Source organism: Exophiala xenobiotica (assembly GCF_000835505.1).
Source record: "Exophiala xenobiotica strain CBS 118157 unplaced genomic scaffold supercont1.6, whole genome shotgun sequence".
In the NCBI taxonomy this organism is placed as follows: Eukaryota; Fungi; Ascomycota; class Eurotiomycetes; order Chaetothyriales; family Herpotrichiellaceae; genus Exophiala; species Exophiala xenobiotica.
The window spans coordinates 3,599,609-3,615,025 of record NW_013562489.1 but is presented as its reverse complement, the minus strand read 5'-3'; the positions used below and the strand labels follow the sequence as shown (position 1 = coordinate 3,615,025).

The 15,417-nt window shown below is 52.1% G+C and overlaps 7 protein-coding genes across 9 annotated transcripts; 5 read left to right on the top strand and 2 right to left on the bottom strand.

Annotated features, from left to right (window-relative positions):
* The first annotated feature begins 99 nt into the window (after nucleotides 1–99).
* PV05_10624 (uncharacterized protein) lies at nucleotides 100–2,137 on the top strand. Its single transcript, XM_013457087.1, has 5 exons — nucleotides 100–662; nucleotides 719–1,104; nucleotides 1,190–1,221; nucleotides 1,308–1,437; nucleotides 1,517–2,137. The coding sequence occupies exons 2-5, from the start codon at nucleotides 1,088–1,090 to the stop codon at nucleotides 1,974–1,976; spliced, it is 639 nt and encodes a 212-aa protein (XP_013312541.1). The 5' UTR covers nucleotides 100–662; nucleotides 719–1,087; the 3' UTR covers nucleotides 1,977–2,137.
* On the bottom strand, nucleotides 1,177–4,024 carry PV05_10623 (uncharacterized protein). The gene is made up of 2 exons (XM_013457086.1): nucleotides 2,100–4,024; nucleotides 1,177–1,980 (listed from the first exon to the last, which is right to left on the bottom strand). Exon 1 carries the CDS (start codon nucleotides 3,948–3,950, stop codon nucleotides 2,241–2,243), a length of 1,710 nt encoding a protein of 569 aa, XP_013312540.1. The 5' UTR covers nucleotides 3,951–4,024; the 3' UTR covers nucleotides 1,177–1,980; nucleotides 2,100–2,240.
* A 532-nt stretch (nucleotides 4,025–4,556) lies between these two features.
* Nucleotides 4,557–5,738, top strand: PV05_10622 (uncharacterized protein). Its single transcript, XM_013457085.1, has 2 exons — nucleotides 4,557–5,003; nucleotides 5,054–5,738. Exons 1-2 carry the CDS (start codon nucleotides 4,777–4,779, stop codon nucleotides 5,517–5,519), a joined length of 693 nt encoding a protein of 230 aa, XP_013312539.1. The 5' UTR covers nucleotides 4,557–4,776; the 3' UTR covers nucleotides 5,520–5,738.
* Nucleotides 5,624–7,635, bottom strand: PV05_10621. 3 transcript variants are annotated; one of them, XM_013457083.1, is made up of 4 exons: nucleotides 7,448–7,635; nucleotides 6,928–7,385; nucleotides 6,110–6,863; nucleotides 5,624–6,052 (listed from the first exon to the last, which is right to left on the bottom strand). In XM_013457083.1, exons 2-4 carry the CDS (start codon nucleotides 7,366–7,368, stop codon nucleotides 6,006–6,008), a joined length of 1,242 nt encoding a protein of 413 aa, XP_013312537.1. In that variant the 5' UTR covers nucleotides 7,369–7,385; nucleotides 7,448–7,635; the 3' UTR covers nucleotides 5,624–6,005. The 3 variants fall into 3 exon arrangements, with proteins under 3 accessions (XP_013312537.1, XP_013312538.1, XP_013312536.1); XM_013457084.1 differs by having other exon boundaries at nucleotides 5,624–6,863; XM_013457082.1 differs by lacking the exon at nucleotides 7,448–7,635 and having other exon boundaries at nucleotides 6,928–7,425.
* A 307-nt stretch (nucleotides 7,636–7,942) lies between these two features.
* PV05_10620 (peptidyl-prolyl cis-trans isomerase-like 1) lies at nucleotides 7,943–8,488 on the top strand (the record flags this gene model as incomplete). Its single annotated transcript, XM_013457081.1, has 2 exons — nucleotides 7,943–7,975; nucleotides 8,033–8,488. The coding sequence occupies 2 exons, from the start codon at nucleotides 7,943–7,945 to the stop codon at nucleotides 8,486–8,488; spliced, it is 489 nt and encodes a 162-aa protein (XP_013312535.1).
* Nucleotides 8,489–9,980: 1,492 nt separating this feature from the next.
* On the top strand, nucleotides 9,981–11,307 carry PV05_10619 (uncharacterized protein; the record flags this gene model as incomplete). Its single annotated transcript, XM_013457080.1, has 4 exons — nucleotides 9,981–10,105; nucleotides 10,159–10,349; nucleotides 10,431–10,516; nucleotides 10,576–11,307. The coding sequence occupies 4 exons, from the start codon at nucleotides 9,981–9,983 to the stop codon at nucleotides 11,305–11,307; spliced, it is 1,134 nt and encodes a 377-aa protein (XP_013312534.1).
* Nucleotides 11,308–12,386: 1,079 nt separating this feature from the next.
* On the top strand, nucleotides 12,387–15,416 carry PV05_10618 (uncharacterized protein). Its single transcript, XM_013457079.1, has one exon. It carries the CDS (start codon nucleotides 12,745–12,747, stop codon nucleotides 15,085–15,087), a length of 2,343 nt encoding a protein of 780 aa, XP_013312533.1. The 5' UTR covers nucleotides 12,387–12,744; the 3' UTR covers nucleotides 15,088–15,416.
* The last annotated feature ends 1 nt before the right edge of the window (nucleotide 15,417 follows it).

Sequence of the window (15,417 nt, the reverse complement as noted above, 5' to 3'; positions counted from 1 at the left end):
GCATGATCTAGTCTCAAAACTTCCTTCCCAAGACCACGGTCCGCCGATATCGATCGGGAATCGAAAGGGAAAAAAGAAAAGCTCCGCCGGTCCCTCATTCGAAGTCGACGATACCCAGATACCCACTGGACCATCAACTTACTCGCTTGACATATCACCGGTGCACCGACCACAGGATGAAGGCGTAGATCTCGACAAAGCTGCATCTGGATTTCTGCCCAGCTACGGATACTCGTACTATACCAACCATCGTCGTAGCCTTAAATATACCTGGTCGCTGGTACCCAGGACAAGGCGCCCACTTGATCCAGCCAGATTGTTCACCGAGACAAAGCCCATCCAACGACTTCATTGCCACCACCATCCATCAACCTACCTAGGTATTTTTCGCTGTCGCCTCACCGACGCAACAGTCATCAATCACACCCTCGTCTTTCGCCGCTGACTGGCCTCCACGAAAAGGCTGCCAGACACTTTACGAAAGCAGCTGAAAGATACCCTGCCATTGGCCCTAAAGTCACAGCCCAGGCATTGCGATCAAACCAGTCAGAGCACCTGTCACCAACCACCACGGCTGTCACCGAGCCCATCTGACGGGTCTTCTTACTGTGAGGCATCAAGCTCGCCCGTCCCCAGGCCAAGTCATCTTTTCTGCCTACCTCGTAAGTATAAGAGGGAGACTTTCGACTGGAGTGAGACATTTCACTAAATCTCGTAGCGAACCGTCCTCCCGCTTTACTTTACGTTACCGCACCACACCACACAAACCCAGAATCTCAGGACCACGGATTTCAACTACTTGTACTTTGCTCACACCACCACTACCACCTCGGTCAAGAAGCACAACAACACTATTCTTTACCCTGGATCTTGTGGGATTATCTGTCTCGAAGGTACTTCTGCATAGCAGAAGGTCACAGAAGACGGCACAGATTGAGGGGGGTTCTGAGATGTAGTCGCAACAGCGACCAAGTGTGACCTTTTCCAACCCCCATTTTATTGTGGTGTGTGTGAGAGAAGAAGCTGCGGAAGAAGCCACCGTTGCAGACGCTGGAGGGCCTCTTTGGGGGTGGATAGAGACGGAAGGATGAGTTTACAGCCTAGGTGAGTTCGAGAAACGACTGCTTTAGCCGCCTTGTACGACTTTACATGAGATCTCTGGCTAACATGACCTGTTGCTTTTCAACAGGCGAGAGTATCACATTGTTGTGCTTGGTGCTGGTACGTATGGACTCTATGCATGCCCTGCAGTAGCCATCTTCTTCCGCAGTCCCGAGAACTGATTCCTTTCTTTGTGCTCGCAACAGGCGGCGTAGGCAAAAGTTGTCTCACGGCCCAATTCGTCCAGAATGTCTGGATCGAGAGTTATGACCCTACAATCGAGGACTCGTACCGCAAGCAGGTCAACGTGGATGGCCGACAGGTCATGCTCGAAATGTATGTACTGCCCTTTCAACAATTCCCAGGCAAATCCTTTGCTGTCCAATGCCATGTTAACCTTTGTCTCCGGCTGCAGCCTCGACACAGCAGGCACCGAGCAGTTTACCGCCATGCGAGAACTCTACATGAAACAAGGACAAGGCTTCCTGCTGGTCTTCTCCATCTGCAACATGAACTCCTTCTACGAACTGGCCGAGCTGCGCGAACAAATCATCCGCATCAAGGACGACGAAAACATTCCATTGGTGGTGGTCGGCAACAAATCCGACATGGAAGACGAACGAGTCGTGCCACGAGCCCGAGCCTTCCAACTCACCCAGTCATGGGGCCAGAAGCCGTATTACGAAACGTCAGCGCGGAGGCGGACGAATGTCGACGAAGTCTTTCTCAATCTCTGCTCGCAGATCATCCAGAAGGACACGAACCGAAGTCAGCAGTACGAGCAGCAATTGGCAACTCGTCGCCGCGACCGACCGAATCGACACGATCGACGAGGCAGAAGGACCCGCAATCGTGATCGATGTGTCATCTTGTGAGATTCTCGTTTGTGTCAGCAAATATGCATTTCGGTGATCGGAAATGAGATACCAACATCATCGGGCGTCAATTGTAGCTAAGAAAAAGTGTGGTATCATGGAAGGACAAAGATCTAGACTTACCGACTCACGTCGACATATCATAATCCAGCTTTCAATTGTTGTGGCTGCCTGTCTCTCGCTTTTCCGTGCTGACGTACCAAATACCCAAAATATGCCAGCACATAAAACCCGCGTCGTTCTATGCCCGACGCTCCTGTTCGTTTACATCCTGAAAACGCCAAACTTGGTACTGGTCTTCTCGGCGCTACCGCCCAACGCTGCCTTCAATCCCAGTCCAAGCACATGCCTTGTCTGCGCAGGCGGGATGACACCATCATCCCATAATCGAGCAGACGAGAACGCGGCGTCACTTTCTCTCTCGATGCGGTCTCGCAACTCCGGGTCGACTGATTTTCCCACCGTCTCCATGACGGCCGTCAACTGCTCAGGGCCCATGACTCCAATCTTCGCATTGGGCCACATCCACAGGAACCGTGGCGAGTACGCTCTCCCGCACATGCCGTAGTTTCCTGCGCCGGCGCTCGACCCTACAACGACGGTGAACTTGGGCACATCCGCGCATGCGACCGCCGTGACGAGCTTGGCGCCGTTTTTGGCAATGCCGCCTTTCTCGGCATCCGCCCCGACCATGAATCCGCTGATATTTTGCAGAAAGACGAGCGGGATGTTGCGCTGGCAGCACAGTTCGATGAAATGCGCGCCCTTGAGCGACGATTCGGAGAACAGGATGCCATTGTTCGCCACGATGCCGACCTGGTACCCGTAGATGCGTGCGAAGCCGGTAACAAGCGTCGTACCGTAATCTTTCTTGAACTCGGCGAATTCGCTGCCGTCCACGATTCGCGCGATGATCTCGTGCATGTGGATCTGCTTACGCAGGTTCGTTCCCACGACGCCAGGGAGCTCTTCGGAATCGTAGAGCGGTTCGCGGACTTCGACTGGCGCAGGCTGCTCCTTTGGGTAGTTTAGGTTAGCCACCGAGCGACGGGCGAGGACAATGGCGTGCGCGTCGTCGACGGCAAGGTAATCTGTCACGCCAGAAATGCTGCTGTGAAGCTGGCCGCCGCCAAGGTCTTCGGCGGACACGACTTCGCCTGTTGCTGCCTTGACAAGGGGCGGGCCTGCGAGGAAAATCGTGCCTTGTTTCTCGACGATGATTGACTCGTCGCACATGGCGGGCACGTAGGCACCGCCTGCTGTACAAGGGCCCATCACGACAGCGATCTGTGGGATCCCCATGCTGCTCATGCGCGCCTGGTTGAAGAAGATGCGTCCGAAATGGTCGCGGTCGGGGAAGACGTTGGCTTGGTTGGGCAGATTCGCGCCGCCCGAGTCGACGAGGTATATACAAGGTAGTCTGTTCTGCTGTGCGATTTCCTGGGCCCTTAAGTGTTTCTTCACAGTCAGGGGGTAATATGTGCCGCCCTTCACAGTTGCATCGTTGGCGACGATCATGCATGTTACGCCCTCGACTGTACCGATTCCTGCGACAACGCCTGCGGCCGGAATTTCGTCCTCGTAAACCTCGTGTGCGGCGAGCGGGGAGAGTTCGAGGAACGGGCTTCCTGGATCGACGAGTGCTGTGACTCGGTCTCTTGCCAGCATCTTGCCGCGCTGGACGTGCTTGTCCCTTGCCTTTTGTGGGCCGCCATTGGAGATCTTCTGGTGTAAGTCGGCGTATTTGGCCATTATAGCATTGACTTGGGTTGCGTTGTCTTTGTATTCCTGGCTGGTCTTGTCCACCAGTGTCGGAAGGACGGAAATGGCTTGGGCATGGCGAGGGTGGGTGAATGTCGCTGCCGAGCGTGCTCGTACTCGGAGGTGAGACCTCGAAGGGAGGGAGGTCGGTTCTCGAAGGACGCGGCAAAGGCTGCGTAAAAGGGAAGGCGTTGGCGAGTAATTCGGAGGCATATCGGAGAGCTCCTCCACGAGGCAAGGAAGAACTGGACAGATGTCTCACAGAGAAGAAGCTGGCGGTCGAGGATGGGCAATGGGCACCCTTTACATTGAGGACTGCGGTGTTGATTGCTGCAGCGTCTTAACCGAGGCACGCCGAGGGTAACCGCAAGCATGGGATTACTTGGCTTACTGCTCCGACGTAGCAAGTATACAGTGAAGCATAGAGCCACTGGTGGGATGCTCGGAGGGTCGATTACTCTCGCTCTGTTCATCATTGTGGCTACATTGGGAGTAATCCTCTGCTGTCAGGTGCTTGTGAGGTGCAGTATCGCCACAAGCTCTTCTTCATCTCAAGTTCCTAGGAGCCATTTGTGAAGTGCTTGAGCTACATGGCATATCTAATCATCCGCATCATGACTAAGCCGCCTCACATGCACGCAATCACACACTTATCTACCTGACGTGTTTTCTCATTCTCAAGTCAGACTGAGTGATTATATGTCGAATTGGATGCCAGTTCGCATGTCTGAATGGAACCGAACATTCAGGGCACGCTGACAAGGTAAGCAGTGTCCAGCCCGGGCCCAGATGTCTTTCAGTCTAAGGTACGAGTTAAGTAGAGCGCTCGAGTCAGATCCCGCATCTCCAAATCCGACCTCGGCTTTGAGCCTGGCACCCACCTGGTGCATCCACCATCCCGGACTTACTTATATCTCCATCGAGCCCGCACTTGTACCTTGAATCTACGGAGCTACCACTAGTGATTAACCGTCAACCTCATTCACATCTCCCAGACCAGACATCAATCAATCGTTAGCCTAAGAAGTAACAGTGCAATATGGCGCCCGCTACCGAGGTTGTGTTTATCCCCATGTCGGAGGAGAACTACCCCGACGACTTCAACAGCGCTCCTGGTAAAAAGTTCAAGGACATTCTTGCAACGATCTTGGCGCAGGATGGCTGTCAAAGACTTTACTGGGGCCGACAAGTTGAGAATCCTGGTACATTGACCCTCTTCATTGATTGGGACAGTGTCGATCACCACAAGAAGTTTATGGCCACAGAGTGAGTGAGAACAGGTCACTTCCGATTGATCCCAACTGACACCATAGCAGTAAATACGGGCCGTTCGTGCAAGAGATTGGCAGCATGGTCGCCGGTGATCTCAACATGTATCATGTTCATTTTGACCCTCATCCACCAACAAAAGCGCTCGTCGACACCAGCGCTCACGTCACCGAATTCATCACCGCATACTTCCCAAAGGGGTACTCTGCTGAGGACCAGAAAACGTTCACCGACAATATGAAGAAGTTTGTCGGTGTGGTTGAAAGTACTGCAGAGGGTTTCAAGGCTGCGATTGGTGGTTTCATCGAGGAAGAAGTCATTGACCCAAAAAGCTCTGAGCCATGTGTGGGCTATGTGGCGCTGATTGGGTGGACCAGTGTTGAAGCTCACCTGAAATACAGGGAGACTCAGACTTTCAAGGACAACATTCATCTCCTGAGAGGGGCGAAGGACTTGAAGAATGTGGCTGTCGTTCATGTCCCTGCAAAGGAAGTCCAAAAAGGTAGCCTTTGAGGATGGTAGGTTTTTGAGCGCTACTATATCGACACCTACCGGGACGTTCATTTCAAGACACGTTTAAGAACTCAGAAGGGTGCTCAGGCATATATCCACCCTTCCAACCTTACTAAAAACGTCCGCTGTCCTGACGTTCCCTCCGTGATAGATTTGTGCTAAAACTCCTCGGTCCTTAGCCGCAGTGCTCAAGTAGGTTGAGGCATTGAAAGCCCGAAGCCTTACGACTGCTGTCCGATAGCCTATGACAATCGGAAGGGCGATTGGTTCGCCTGGGATCACCAAGTCTAGGCGAGAGAAAGATTTGACTCTGGATTGCTTCCTGGTTAAGATATCCTACAACCAGTCAGGCGCCTTCGGTATCGTCGCAGCCTCCAAGACGTGTACGTCTGTTGCAGGTGTCCAAAGAAACCCGCCTCATTCATGATTCCTGCCATCAGAAAACGAACGTGTGGACCCAAAGTCCATGTAGTTCCCACTGCAAGCTCAGATATTGCCCAGCTGCGTGATAACAGCGAGAAGGGCGAGGAGTACTATGTATGCGGAGTCAAATATTGCCCCGCGCGTCCATTGGAAAGGAGTGTACTCACACGCTGATGTGGTGATAATGTAAGTAGCAATGACCCAGGCGGCCTCTGCAACTGCAACACCGTCGACTTCTCCATGATCTGAAAACATGTACCAGAAGCCAACAGCCAAGCTTAGCAAGATGGGCACCACTCCCCAGAAGACGACCTTGTAGACCGACCAACGAAGTTTGAACTCCAGGGTCAACCTGCCCATTTCCGGGTTCTTGGATCCATTGTTGAAATGTTGATGGATCCACATCAGCCAACGGCCCTCGTAATCGAGCTTGTTGCCGCTGAAATTTCGCCAGAGCTCCGCGAGCGCTCTGTGTGTTTCTTTATCCAGATCCACCTCTCTGTGATAGCCTTTGCTCGAGTCGCATTCGTAGATGCCGAAGCCAGAGACTTCTTTGAGTGACAACGCCCTACGAAATGGATTGCGCAAGTGCCTGTGCGCTTTTCGGATTTCCTGGAACAATCCCTCCGTATGCACAACACGACGCAGTGTTTCCTTGGGCACACTTTCATCGCCCATGAACCCTACTACAACGTAATAGTAGTCATGAAGCCACGGGTGCGCTCCGCTCGGTATCGTCCGTGGACGCCCTGAGTCCTTGGGAGATTTTTGTCTTTCTATGTCCGTCACAGTAGCACCGGTCTCCTGGCTTGGAGCACCAGTGGATGGGTCGAGTGGTTCGCTCCTGGAGTATTTCTGAAGTCTTTGGCGTGCTTTCGGTACCTTGTCATCTAACCACGTGGTTTCAGTGCCCCGCCATCCCTGATCGACCAGTACGTGTTAGCAGACCACCCTCATGTTGTTGCCAACGACTCGGTTGACCTACCAAGCGAGTAGTTGCCCTGGCGGTATCGATCCCGTTCTCGGACGTCTTATATGTGATAGCTTTCGATATGGTGAGGCCGAGAAACCGAAAAGTCTCTTCGTACGAGTACGAATGGCGTGTGGATCTTGCGCAACGGGATCTGTCCTTTTGCTCGTTTCGACTCCAGGAGAGCCAGGAAAATGCATGATGACTGAAGCCATCGTTTTTGATCTTGGGAGGTCTGACGACCACAGGTGGGGGCTCAAGATGAATCGCCATAGAGACTTGATGACTGAGTTCTGCGTCCGAGAGCCCGGTCATGCGCCGGTTTTGGCGTTCCTCGACCACCGAGTCATCTGGAGATCGAAAGGCACCGTTGTATGCAGAATCGCTGGTATGGACGCCAGGTGGTTTGTCGCTTGCGGTACTCTCGATACCATGTCGGGACATGTTAATTTCCATATTTCACTGTCGGTGCTCTGCGCATCTGGATCAGCGAGTCACTTCGCAACAACCAGGAGTTGCCCGCCCTTTGACGTACTCCATATCTATGTAGCGAAATGTCCTGCGGTAACCGCTGCTGAGCCAGATAAATCTGCAAGGCAGTCGAGAGACAGCCGCTGAGCGCCGGAGGTGGAGCTGATCTTAAGCCCGGCGTCAACCAGTGGCCATGGAGACGGGTCTCTAAGATATGAATATACTAAGCATTTGACGCAAGGTGGACTTTACAGTCTTGATATGAATAGTTTTCTGACAAAAGGACGTGGGAGGGTGTACTATGTATTCGCTGTTTGGGTGGCCCTAATCCCTTAATCTAAATCTGGTACGAGTTCGAGGAGTGTCCCACTATCCGTACTAACTTAAGTGCAGATCCCTCGTTCTAGGTGTCTAATGTGGATATGGCGCAGCTAGCACTTGTCGTTCTTAAAGCGGCACGAATACAAGCGCGCCCAACACCATTTCACGTTTGCTCGTGCTGTGCATTTTATATCAGTGGCATGTGATCAGAGAGTGGCTCTACGCAGAACTCTTCGACATGGCTACCGATGTTGTGCTCGAGACGACCATGGTAAGCGTTCCTTCCGCTCGTTTCTGCCTGGATTTCTCCGTTAACAACTTTCTTCAGGGTGTTGTAACCGTCGAGCTCTACAATGACCATGCCCCAAAGACCTGCAAGAACTTTTCGACCCTGGCTCAACGAGGCTACTACAACAATGTGATCTTCCACCGCGTCATACCGAATTTCATGGTGCAAGGAGGTGATCCTACAGGTACTGGACGTGGCGGCTCAAGCATCTATGGAGAGAAGTTCGCAGACGAGCTACATCCTTCACTCAAACACACGGGCGCTGGCATATTGAGCATGGCCAATAGTGGAAAGGATACGAATGGCAGTCAATTCTTCATCACATTGGCTCCAACACCGTGGCTCGACGGTAAGCATACCATATTCGGCCGTGTAAAGAGTGGGATGAAAATCGTGCAGCGAATGGGACTGGTCAAGACGAACAGCGAGGACAGACCGTTGGATGAGCTCAAGATCATACGTGCGCGAGTCGTTGATCCTTCAGAGGGCGATTGAGGAGGAGCGTCTGTTGAACCGACACTTATCGCACTACAAGCGAAATGCGACAAATGCTGCGGATATTGCGATCGTCGCAAAATAAGCAGCAGCTGATTATATTAAGTCTTGCATTTAGCGACGGGGCATGGTAGAGAAGCCTTCTGTTACACGACTGATGGATGAGGCCACATCAGCACGATCGTTGTCAATGCAGACTACAGGTATTTTACGAGGCAGCGATTTTGCATGATACTCGCCCTTACGGTAAAGGTTGGGGAAAAGCAGCCTATTGGAGGGCTTATGTCGATGATGTCCTACATTACATTGTCCACGAAAAGCTTACAGAAGAGGCGAACATCGTCGAGTCAGTGTTGTCTCGACATATCCGGTTATCTGTGGCCAGAGACAGTTGCTCGGTGGAGATCGATGCGAGGTCGAACGGTACCATGGAACAGAGACTGGGAAAGAATTTATCGCTCTTTCGCTGCAGTTACCCTCCTTGACAAGGCATCTTTGCAGCCATTGGCCGAGACTCAATCGACGTATCGAGAGCGGACACGGTAAAATGCGAATGCAGCCAACGCTCATCAAAACCTGTGGTGCCTGCCTTCTCCTTTCAGACTAAGATCTGGCAAGACCTGTTCGTGGCCCTCTGGGTCGAATTATTCCTTTGCTCTTGCTCTGATCGGTTCAGCTCTCATACCGCCATGGATGTATTTTCGTCTGCGCAACTCCTCCTTTTTTTCCCACGTGTCTCTCCCTGACGGGTTCGGTGTTGATATATCAAGGATTCAAATGTACCCGATTTGCATTGTTCCGGCTTGCTTAATAACAAGGTTGTGTCGATCATTAATTGTGATCAGCGACAGGGGTTTGAGACTCTGGCGAACGAATATTCGAGGCCGAGTACTGATCATTGGCGACCTTGAGCTCCCAGATACAGCCTTGCAGAGATGTCATCGAGTGAAAATTTTATGGAAACTTCCCGGATCTCATGACGACGATGTTTGCATGATATGGAGTAACTGGGAACAATCTGTGGTACCAACGTCATCTGCATACACAAACTTTGGAATATTGCTTTACATATTGATAACACCCCCAAGAAGAAAGCCCGCAACTACTGGGACATCATGCTCCTCGTCCTCGACACTCATAGGGGTCAGATTTCACACAATTGTATTTATTCACACATCATGGCGGCAGCAAAGAGGGTGGAGAAGAGCGGTCTTCTGGAAATTCTGCTTCATCTTCCCACGATTCGCAGTCTTCCACACCAACAGCGGTTCCCGAACATGGTCAGGACGTTGGCTCAGCCAGCAACGACAAGGAGGAGAGAACTCCTGATGGCAAGATCATCCACGACTGGAATGGCCCTAACGACCCCGATAATCCCTTCAGTTGGTCCACGACATACAAATGGCTGGTGACGTTTACGGTCTGCTTCATCTCGATATTGACGGGACTGCCAGCTGGCAGTTACGGTTCCGGAAACGAATACTACTCCCAGATGTTCAACGTCCAGAATAGGCCATTTTCGAACCTGTACTGGGCAACAACTTCTTGGAATATGGGAGCAGCCTTATTCCCGTTGCTGTTTGTGCCATTGACCGAGCACAGCGGGCGAATGCCAGGGTAGCTATTGCAACCATTGCTAATGCAAGAGACAATGACTTACTCCCAGGCAGGTATTTCATATCTTACATTCTGTTCGTAATCTGGCTGTTCCCGTCAGCTTTCGCTCAAAACTTTGCCACTCTGGTGGTCACCAGATTCTTCGGCGGAGGCGCCTCGAGCGTCGCTATCAACCTAGTTGGAGGCAGCATCGCCGATATATGGAAAGACGACAAGGCTCGCAGTATCCCAATGAGCCTCTTTGGTAATTTCTCATCCCTTGCCTCCCATCATCTGCTCGAGCGTGCAAGGTTCATGGTCCGTTGCTGATGTTTGACCGTCCAAGGATTCACGTCTGTCACAGGGATCGCTCTCGGACCATTCGTTGGCAGCAGCATTGTGCAGATTCACAAGGAGCAGCCTTGGAGATGGGTATGTCATACCGTAAATCGTGTGCCCTCTTCCCTCTTCTACTAACTTAGCGCCACCAGACCTTCTACATTCAGATCATCTTCAATGCAGGTTTGATTCCTCTGTTCTACTTCATTCTACGAGAAACCCGTGGAGACGTGATTCTGGGCAAGAGGGCCAAGAAAATGCGAAAGGAGACGAGCAAACCAATCTATGCCAAATCCGAACTCGAGAAGGAATCAACCTTGAACATGTTGAAAACCAGCTTCCGAAGACCAGTGAGAATGTTGCTCACAGAACCGGTGGTTACCTTCTTCACGCTATGGGTAAGCTTCGCTTGGGGAATCCTCTTTCTCTTCTTCATGAGCGTACCTCAGACGTTCTCGACCAACTACAACATGGATGTGTTTCAGACCGGTCTTATACAATTGGCCATCAGCGTTGGCGCGCTCATTGGCACGGTCATCAACCCCGCTCAAGATTGGCTCTATCTTCGCAGTGCCGGGAAGAATACTGAGAAACCTGGAAAGCCGATTCCCGAGCACCGACTGCTCTTTGCGGTCCCAGGCTCATTGTTATTTTCGGCAGGCATTTTCTGGTACGGCTGGACAAGTCGACCTGGCATTCACTGGATCGTGCCGACTTGCGGCGTGGCATGTGTTGGTGTTGGCATTTACAGCATCTATGTGGCAGTGGTTAACTACCTCACCGATGCATACGAGAAGTATGCTGCATCAGAACTTTCAGCGGCGAGTCTGGGACGAAACGGCTTTGGTGCTTTCCTGCCTCTTGCTTCTTATCAACTGTTCTAGAACCTCTGTTACGGATGGGCGGGCAGTCTACTTGGATTCATCGGACTGGCATTGAGTTTCGTGCCTGTCGTATTGTTGATGAAGGGCCGGGCCATCCGAGCACGAAGTCCGTTTATGAGGGAAGCCACATTTGATGACGAAGAGGCTGATCAAGGGGATCAGAATACGGCATAGGCATGCACAGATGGTGCTAGAAAGAACTGAAGATGTCAATAAACTATACAAATCAGTGACCTTCCAGCGGCAAGAGAGCCCCCCCTCTTCACGTTGCATCCTGTAGAGACTTGGGGTGCAGCTGACACGTTGATCAATGACCCCAGCATACTCCGTGCACGTAGGTATGATAACGCTCATCACGTCTTGCCTGATCAACAGTGCTTCGCTTAGGTCATCTCGAGAAGTTCGAATTTCGGACCATTCGGGAAAGGATTGCGTGTCCCCAAGTACGAGTAGAGGTCTGTTCCTTGTGCTGGAAAGTCGGCTCTGTGGGGATAGACCCTGTCGAGGCTTGAGCGATGTCTGAGAGATGGTTCGTGGGTGAAGATGCAGCTAGAGATGCACGAAGGTGCCACCGTCGAAGCTGGGCGGCTACTCGAGCATCTTATTGGACACATATCTGCCTCCCATTACCTCGTACTGTCTCCCTCGTTGGACTCGCTTACCAGTTGATTCTTCTGCTAATTGTTTCCATCCTGTCCATCACACTCGTCCATCCAATCGTCTTCTCATCGCTGGCATTTTCATCCTGCTTCTCCTCTTCATTCGAGCCAACTGCTGTCCTGCGATTTGCGTGACTTTCCTCCGAATTCTCGGTCCGCTCCAGGTCCACCCGCTCATTCTGCAGTCGATCTGCCACAAACCAATGCAAGCTCTCTTCGAAGCGCTGACTCTACCGCTGACTCTGGCCAGCCTGTAAGATCCGGCAGAATGTCCTCGATGCATGTGTTACTATCGCCCCCAAGGCTTGGGGACTGCTTGCATCTTCACTCTTTCGGTCAATATCACGGTGAGTAGCGGGGTGAATCAACTCTTCCAACCGCGGGCTCGCTCTTCGTCACCTCGTGCTATCTGCTGCGACTGCTCGATGCCCGTCTATATCGCATGTTTCGCCCTCCTCCCTTGTCCTCCTTGCTGTCCAAGAGGCATGAGGTCCTCCGTTTCTACGTTCTCTACATTCGCTATTCACTCATTCCCTCTGAGAAAGCCGGCTTTCTCATTGTAACAACACAAGAATCTGCGATTCTCGCCGAGGGCCATTGACTGGCCGTGGAGCATACGACCACTTCAGAAACAGGTTATCAGGGGTCCAACAGATTTAGCCCTCTCGACCGCAAGGCCTCGGTGCGACCAGATCCCCGACCTGAACTCTCATCAGCAATCTGCGACCCTTCTTAACTTGCACAGACGGACCTCGGTGAAGGACATACTGCGTTCAAGATGTCCTCAATGGCGACTGAGGCATTGGCGCAGTTAGCCAAAAGAGAAGAGGACTCATGGGACCGAATAGCAGACGGACTTGTGAAGAGAGTGAATATTCCCATCAACAGCACAACCCCTCCAGCGCTGGTGCAAGCAATTCAACAAGATCCGTTCAGCCATGCCGCGAAGTATGGGTTACTGTTCGTCTACGTTGGAATCATCCTCCTACTCAGCGCGACATTGATGCGACTGTACTACTACTGGGGCGATAAGATCCGCACGGCGCTGTACAAGGAAGAAGTCATCAACTCCGCGTCAGCAACCACTCCCATGGGCTTCTCACCAATGCACGGATATGTCGACTATGAATTACCCAGCGCAATCAGTGCGCAGACCGATGGATCGACAAGGCACTTCTTTCCAAGCAAAGGACCGCTAATTGCAGAGAAGACGAGACAGCAAGCAGCTGTGTCGGCCATTGCACCACTGAACAACACCATTGCCTTCTTCAGATGGATCTTCTACCGCCCAATGCCGGCGCTTCGGATTGGCAAGTTCACTTTTACCTTTCCATCTCTTGGGGTCCTTGTGATCGTAACAATCGCCTTGCTGGCGTCGTTACTCTACTGCTTCCTACCTCGACCGTTGTTCTACGCCTCAATGTCATATGGTTCACCTCCCCTGGCGATCCGAGCAGGTATGATGTCGGTATCTCTCATCCCCTGGTGCGTTGTGCTGGCCACCAAAGCAAATCCAGTTTCATGGATGACCGGAATTGGCCATGATCGACTTATCGTCCTTCATCGCTGGACAGCATATCTATGCGTCATCTTCGCCATCATCCATGCTGTACCTTATTGGTATCAGTCGGTTAACGACCCTGATGGCTACGCAACATTCAAGCTCTACTTTAACCAGCAGTACTATGTGTTTACAACTGGGATAGCCGCCATTGCACCTCTACTGTTCTTGACGTTGCACTCTCTACCAATCCTCCGTGCCAAGATGTACGAGCTGTTTGTCATCCTCCACATCCCAGTTGCTTGGGCTTTCATCGGACTGCTCTTCTGGCATTGTAACAACTACCTAACATCATGGGCTTACCTCTACTCGACCATAGCACTGATGTCTGTGTCTTTGTTTGCGCGGCTCGTCTTCTTGAACTGGACAAACCCGTTCCGGTCTTCTTGGCTCATTGGCGAAGAGTCTGCTGTAACCATCTTGCCCGAAAATGCCATCAAGGTTACCATTCCAACCCAGAAGAGGTGGCGGCCTGGCCAGTACGCATACCTGCGAATGCCGGGGATCTCCATTCTAGAGAACCATCCATTCACCATTGCTTCATTGTGCAGCGAGGACTTCCCCTCTCAGTATGGCGAGCAATATCGAGATATGACCTTGGTCTTCCGCCCCTTTTCAGGTTTTACACGCAAAGTGATGGACACCGCCATCAAGAAGGGACCATACAAGACGTACAGAGCATTCGTCGAAGGACCTTATGGCGGCATGCAACGCCAAATGGCGTCTTTCGACCAGGTTGTCTTCTTCGCTGGTGGTAGTGGCATCACGGCCATTGCCAGTCAACTTCTCGACCTGATCAAGCGTATGCGCGACGGCAAAGCCACAACGTCCAAGGTCCATGTCATTTGGGCCATGAAGCGTCCCGATATCATGGAGTGGTTCAAGGAGGAGCTCCGCATCTGCAGAGAATGTGCCCCTCCCGGATCCGTACAGTGCCATTTCTACATCACCGCTTCCAGACGCTACGAACCTCTTCCCGAAGTCAAAGAACACCGCCTTGGCGGGATCCGCGACAAGATCTCCGATGCCATCCACAACGCCGGAAGCAAGCGCAACTCGGCCATGGTGATGGAAGGCGAACCGGACTTGAAAAAGGAACTTGAAGACCAAATCACCGCCCTCCCACAAGCGTACCTCGCACCACCGCGACACCTGTCTCCGTCCAGCGCAGAGCAACTGCAGACATATTACCCGCCTCCGCCCAAGGAGGCCAGGATGTCGACCATCTCGCAGGCTCAAATCGAAGCCACACGCGCATTTGATTTCGGCTTCCCCCAGACCCCGACCAAATTCCAGAAGAACCTCATGCGCTTCGCGTTCTTGCCGACCAACGTTTCCAGTCGTCGTGACGGTTGGCGAACGGAGTACGGCCGGCCGGACATCCCTTACATGCTGAAGGGGCTGAGTAAGGAATTCGGACGACGGACGTGCGTGTACGTCTGCGGGCCGCCAGAGATGAGGACCGACGTCACCAACACGGTCGCCCGACTGCAGCGCGACATCTGGAGTGACAGTGGGAAAGATGAGATTTTCCTGCATGCGGAGAATTATGCTCTCTGATCGGATCTCATGCAAGGATGGTCTAAGTGGAGAGTATGTACAAATCCTACAACACATGCCTACGGTAGCAAGCGAGGAGTTGGCAAGATGACGAAGGACTTTAATAATTTTACCAAGTTTATGGCGCTTGACCATCATGATCATGGATGGGCCCAAGATGAGGACCAGAGAAGAAGTTCCTCTCATCGCATTTGGAATCCGTGGTTTCTCCTTTTTGGTGCTGGGTTCTCAGCTGGGCTCGGCTCAATTCACTCGCGATACCCCCTTTTTCTTGTTGCGTTTTCTTAGCGGTGTGGGATGTGAATGTGCCTTTGGCACTCGGAAGAGCCG